The 6,521-nt window shown below is 39.3% G+C and overlaps 1 protein-coding gene across 1 annotated transcript; it reads right to left on the bottom strand.

The window, feature by feature from the left end:
- Window positions 1–226: 226 nt before the first annotated feature.
- Window positions 227–4,196, bottom strand: LOC149815848 (AP2-like ethylene-responsive transcription factor AIL1). The gene is made up of 9 exons (XM_089990635.1): window positions 4,001–4,196; window positions 3,404–3,860; window positions 2,764–2,846; window positions 2,594–2,602; window positions 2,091–2,179; window positions 1,930–2,007; window positions 1,748–1,794; window positions 1,575–1,651; window positions 227–891 (listed from the first exon to the last, which is right to left on the bottom strand). Exons 1-9 carry the CDS (start codon window positions 4,194–4,196, stop codon window positions 227–229), a joined length of 1,701 nt encoding a protein of 566 aa, XP_089846761.1.
- Window positions 4,197–6,521: the final 2,325 nt, after the last annotated feature.

Below are 6,521 nucleotides of genomic sequence, written 5' to 3'. Positions count from 1 at the left end.
TGTGATTCAATTCTTGAAACACTGTCACTGCAACCACCAGCGCCACTACCAATAATAACAATGAGAACATCAACAATATAAGAATTAAAGCACTCGGAAGGAGGAAGGAATCATCCCATTATTGAAGTCTAAAGATGAAGAAATAAATGAAGAGTTCAAATTTTTTGTTGTTGTTGGTAGCATATACTTTGAAAATGATTGAGAGCAGCATCCCCAGTTGGGCAAGTCATGGTGGAACATCGTTCCAAACATGATGGCTAGACCTTGACTGCAAGCCTTGACCTGCACCCATCGACCAACTCCCATATTCTCCATTAAAGGCATCAGCTTCAACCGGCATGTAATTTTGGCTCCCCTCGAACTCAGCCCTCTGATGATAATCGTTGAGTTCGGCGATGCTGATCGAAGAATTATTTGATGCTGCGCTGATCATCATGCTAGAACTTCCCATTAGTCCTCTGCGATCCAAGTTGGATGATGAAGATGATGATGATGATGGTGGTGAAGGTTGAACGACCATCATGTTGTGATGAAGAAGACTGCCGGTTGGAAAAACTTGAGCTAGAGGTTGAGGTTGGTGGCATTCCAAGAGAGACCATCCCTGGTGGCCCTGGTTGAACTGAGAGAAATCTCCATAGTTTGATGCCAAGTTGTCCAGAAAATGTGAGCTCATTTGGTGAGAGTTAGGCTGCAGGGACCCTTCTGTTGTTGCTCTAACGTCAACTACCTGGGCCTCTTTCAAGCGCTTTGATGCTCCTCCAATGGGCAGTGTGGTGCTTTGGAGAATGCTGTTCACATCATACCTACTCATGTCAAAATTGGTCACTGCATTCAATCCCCTAAACTTTATGGCAGCAATGTCATATGCCTCCGCTGCTTCCTCTTGTGTACCTATTAAGCGCAAGACCAGCAGTATTTTATGAATTAGAGACACTTTTTTTTTGTTCTTTTTAATTATTTTAGTGTTTCGTCTCTTAGATATAGAATATGAATGCAGTTTTCAAGACAAAAGTATTTTGTGTATTAGACAGTTTTTGCATGAGCACAGTTTCATACGTTTTTGTTATCTCATTGCACAACATGGAATGTGAAGCTTTATGACTGAAGTACAAGATAGCTTTCAATGCAAAGAGCTTTTTTATTCTCAGTGTGGCAGTTCTTCCTTGGGTTTTTAAGCTGACCTTGGACTGTGAAATATTTGACTATTTTGATATATCAATAATACAAGACATTTTACTACGTGTGTGTGTGTGCACATGCAACTGGATCTCAAATAACTTGCGGATCACATGAAACATGACCAAGTTCATAAACTAATTTCTCCATTACAGCGCAACAACTATAACCAAGATCACGAAAGCACAATATTTCCACTTTACAAAATTGGTTACGACGTTCAAGATTTGAAGTGTTGGAGTTCAGGAACATGGTCAGGTCCCACGTCAAATCAAACATATCCTTTTTATCAGAGGCGTTAATGGCATATTCTTAATGGACCTCAAGGCTCAAGCAAAAAACTCTCTCATGTCCAAGGAAAGACTGAAAAGCTACAAAGTAGCTTATTTTGTACTTACTGAAAGTTCCCAGGTAAAGATCCTTATTTCCCGCTACCCTGCCAATTCTGGCTTGCCATCTTCCATGTTGATGATGTCTGCCCAAGCCAAATAGATGAAAATTTAGCCATAGAGAACAAAATCAACCGTTTTCACGTGAGAGTTTAAAACCAAACAAAGCAAGTACTGTTTACCTTGTAACTCCACGATATATAGATGCTCCCCGTGAAAATCCGCTGCTCTTTCTATGTTGAGAAAATAAACGTGTCAACTCTCTCTCTCTCTCTCTCTCTCTCTCTCTCTCTCTCTCTCTCTCTCTCTCTCGCGCGCGCGCGCGCGCGGGCCAAAAAACAAAGGAAAAGAAAATGAAAAACACTTGCCTTCTAAGAGATGCTATGTATTCCTGCCTAGTCATGTTCCTCATTTCCTCTAGTTCCTTTTCATAGTTGCTGATCTGCAGTCACACAAGGTAATGTATAGGAACAGCATAGGAACCAAGTAACCATGAAATAAACTATCGGTTAAATAGAGGCATACAGGAAAATTTGTTGTGGTGGTTGGCCCCCAGTACTTTAGAGCAGCCAGATCATAAGCCCTAGCTGCCTTTTCTTCTTTATCGTAACCCCCTGCTCATTTCATTTCATTTTTTAAAATTGAAAAAGCAAAACAATTTCAGGGTTTACAAGCATGAGAGTACACAAACACAAGCTTTTCAGGATTTAATAGTGAGAAAGGAACAGGTCGAATGGCATTTAGTAGCCATAGTGCAATGGTGTCCTGTATATAATATACATATTATCTGAATTCTTCAGTATGATACAGTTGAAAAAGTGTGCATCATTCTGCCCCAAAGATACAGCAGAAAGTATCATCACTAAAAGTCACCCTCCTGCTACTGATCCCGTATAGAATCCAGTAATATATTCTCAGACAATGCCAAAAGTAGTATACGAAATTGCGACTGGACCTCTTTAGTTTATCATTGAGCATTGTTCTGCGTTTGACAGTTTATTAACTTCAAGTTTACCAACATCACTCACCTAAGTAAACTGCGAACCAGGAGGAAGGTTGCCGAGTTTCATTGGCCATATGCACACAAACAAAATTAACACTCACATTAGTAACTGGTGTGAACACTATTAATAAAGAAAGCTGCTCATAGATTTGATTAGATGGTAAAGATTAATAAAAGGCAATGGGAAGATGATACCTTGCCTTCCCTTCCTGGTTTGCCCCTCCCTCCTACAACTATTATCCCAAAGATGAGCTTCATACCTCCCTGTCCATCTATGCCTGCACCAATCATTCAAACAAAATGCATCGATCTTACTTTTTGCTCGTTCCACTAAAGAACATTCAAAGCTAACAGGCCCCTGTGGCTGGCTGCCCTACAATAAAAACTATGATACAATTTCAATACCCATAAAAAAAAGTCGAAAACATTTTCAACATCGAATTTACTGCATTCCTTCAATCATTTTCCAAGAACAAAACATATTACAAAGTCATGCCCCAAATACTTCTCTAATGATAAAAAAAGTTACAGTATGACGACTAAATGAAATTATTCCACAACATCTCAAGAAATGAAACGTGAAAGAGGAAGAACAATACCAAAGATAATTATTACACCAAACCAACTCAAAGATTCATCACCAATAGTAGATGCTTATCAAAAACATCAATGCGCACCTACACCAACTCAGTGTCTGCACAAAAGACTGTAAAGAGCACCAGTGCAGGCTAAACCAAACTCTGTGTCACGATATATATGCATTTTTTTTTTCAAGCGATAAATCAAGTGCCTGTTTAAAATTCTCAATAACGTCTTCAACTAGTGAATAAACTACCTGGTTACTCCTCGGTATATTGAAGTTCTTTGCCCAAAGGTATCTATAGACTTCCTCGCTTCTGCTGCCTCACCGGATGAACTCCCAGCAGCGGTATCGCCCTCTCTATTTCCGGCAGCCACCATCATTGCATGAGAGCTCGGTTGCGAGCACCCTGCACCAACCGAAAGCGTCAGAGCCTGAAACTTCGTCAACCTTCCGGTGAGATTCCCATCCGAGCTTGAGGTCTGGTTCATCATCCACCCATCGATCACTGGAAACCCGCTGGTACTCCGGTCGCTGGAGCTTGCATGAGGCACCAATTCAATGCTTCCATTGTGACATCCCACTGGGTTTCCAGACACCCTCCCGGCACCAAGGAAATCCTCTAGTTTTGGGCTTTCGCTGGAGAAATGGCTAGCCGAGTCGACGACACCGGTGCAATGAAGGTTTTCCTCAAATGACTGCAAGTTCCACTCTGCATGTCCCCTCAAGCTTAGAAAAATGACAAAGATGATATTTCGAAAGGAAGAGATAGCAGAGAAGGACAACAAAAATGAGAAGGAATGAGGGTGAGATGGAACATGTAAGGTGTTAATACTTGTTGGAAGAACAAACCTTGAGTTGTAGTGGCAGAATGGATGATCTCAAGTGGGTTGCCTTGCCTCTCTTGGGGGAGATTAAAGCACACATCAGGGCCCTCGTGAGTTTGAAACCCTAAATAGGCGTTTTGTTGTTGCTGCTGTTGTGATGAAGGTTGTGGGCGGGAGGGGGAGAGGGAGAAACCCAACCAGTTGTTATTTATGGAGCCCATTGTAAATGGTGAACAGCTTCTGGTGGTGGGGGGTGATGGTGATGGGGAACCCACAGAAGGAAACAACACACCCTGGCTGCAGGCTTACGCTAAAAAGAGTGGAGTCAGGGTTTTGAGTTAGACCGCCATGAGAAATAGGCAGTGATGATCATGATAGTGCGGGTAAAAGATACACGTTTTTATAGTCATTTAGGAAGAGTCGCTCTCTCTCTCCCTCATATATATATATATATATATATATATATATATATATATATATATATATATATATATATATATATATATATATATATATATATATATATATATATATATATATAGAGAGAGAGAGAGAGAGAGAGAGAGAGACTTGCGTTTGAGCAGTAAAGAGACACATCCTTTTCTAGCTGTCTAAGAGTATGATAGATGATCAAGGCATGGAGCCACCGAATGACCATAGCATAATAAAATTGTAAAATAAGGAGTCGATCGTCTATGCGACCACCACCCAATTCAGCCAATGCAGCAGAGGGAGAAAGGGAGAGGGGGGCGGGGGGGCGACCTCAAGAGTGTCGCTTCTGATTCCCGTGAAATAATAAATTGGAGGGGACTGCTGGCCGCATTCGTGATTCTCTTCTTACACTACAACGTGCAGAGAGAGAAAAGTCCATGAAATAAAAAAATTTGTGGAAACAGTAAGGTCTGGGCTTTCTGCACTGTAACGTGGTGTGGAGAGAGAGATTGTGCCGTACATTCTCAACATGTGAAGGGTCCATCTATTTCGAGGGCCAAGGGAAATGTTGGGAATCGGAGGAATTGTCCCCTCCCTTTATTTTTTTCCATACTTTGACCCATTTTCAGGAGCTACAGTACTGCTTTGAAAGAAATTTTTTTCACGTGGACTCTCTCTCTCTCTCTCTCTCTCTCTCTCTATATATATATATATATATATATATATATATTGTTGCCATCGTTTTTATGTACAATGTAATGGCATCTCATGATGCAAGTTGCTTTGACCCAATTTGATATCTTAAATGTGTTTCATATGGTCATCTTGTTGTGGTCACTAAGGTGGTTTCAATCTTTCAAAGATCTAGAACTTATCTAAGTGCTAAGTAGAATCACATTCTACTTAGCACTTACGTGGATTGCACTAACCTTCGTGAAGGACTTCATCCACTTGTGTTGTATACGTGGTTCCTGAACTTACTCGGATGAACTAGATCTCTTCCAAGCCATAGGACACTCTATCCAAACCATATAAGTCCTTAGAACTCATTTCTCGCTCTAAACCTAAACATCTCTTAAACCCAAAACCGAAAACAACATTATGTTGTTGTGATTTCTTAAAAATCATCTAACTTAAAATAGTGTATCTTATAATATGTATCGAGTTCGGACCTGAAAAATTAACCACAAACACTTTTACGTGTCCTTAATCAACTCATCAAAAAATCAGATCCTAATTATTTTCCGTTAAGGAGAATTAAATCTAGCATCAAAACCCAGTCCAAAAATAGACCTGATCCAAACCCGTGTCCTGAATTTGCAGAATTTTAATTTTCAAACGAGACTAACCCAGACTCTTAAATTTTACCTAGACCTTCTCTAACCTATCCTTATCCTAACTCTATTTTCTGTGCATTTTTTATTTTTTATTCTGAGATAAATTATCCATTCTCTTAGAGTCTCTCGAAAACTAAACAAAATCCAATTTGTGAATAATTCTAAAACTTCTCATAATTTTATCTCTGCAACCTCAAATCCCCTGAACCTAAGATTTTAACTCAATCTTTTCTTAGTGTTCTAAGTCATCTCCTAATTTTGTAGGATTTATGGTATTATATTTTGAGAGAACCTGATTTTTCTTTGAACCCTGTATGAGTCCTACTTGAATCTATATAATAACCTTGACCTTTGACTTAACCAAACCTAACCCAAGCCTACCTAAGCCCCCAAAAATAAACCTAGTCCTATTGAAATTCATTAGGAATCCATCAATCCAAACGTTGACAGTTAGATTTAAAAAAAAGAAAAAGATTTGCTTACAAACTATTGTAATAGATCATTTACCATAAGAGAATATACAAACTACAAACTATGCAACTACATATGAGCTAGGAAATTTTCCATTATTTCCAAATATGTGCCTTTGATTTTTAAACCCTGGAAAACCCTGCTCACATGCAGTAATTGGAGAATTCAAGGGTTCATTTCTTACAAAAATCAATCATATATTACATATTTATATGGTTAAGTTTTAAAGAACAATGAAAAAATATCCTAAAAGATAAAATATGTTAGTTTATGTTGTGGGTGTCTTGAATTCTGGACTTGCTTCGA

The sequence above is a fragment of the Nuphar pumila genome, chromosome 15 (assembly GCF_984573655.1).
Source record: "Nuphar pumila chromosome 15, dmNupPumi1.hap1.1, whole genome shotgun sequence".
In the NCBI taxonomy this organism is placed as follows: Eukaryota; Viridiplantae; Streptophyta; class Magnoliopsida; order Nymphaeales; family Nymphaeaceae; genus Nuphar; species Nuphar pumila.
This window is presented reverse-complemented; position numbering and strand designations above follow the sequence as displayed.

Bases quoted from the DNA above. Each gene is read 5' to 3' on its own strand.
- LOC149815848 (XM_089990635.1), bottom strand. From the start codon at position 4,196: ATGGGCTCCATAAATAACAACTGGTTGGGTTTCTCCCTCTCCCCCTCC. The intron at 2,847-3,403 runs GTAGTTTATTCA...TGATTGGTGCAG, and splicing joins ATATACCGAGGAGTAACCAG to GCATAGATGGACAGGGAGGT. The intron at 1,795-1,929 runs GTGTTTTTCATT...CAACATAGAAAG, and splicing joins TAGCATCTCTTAGAAGGCAA to AGCAGCGGATTTTCACGGGG.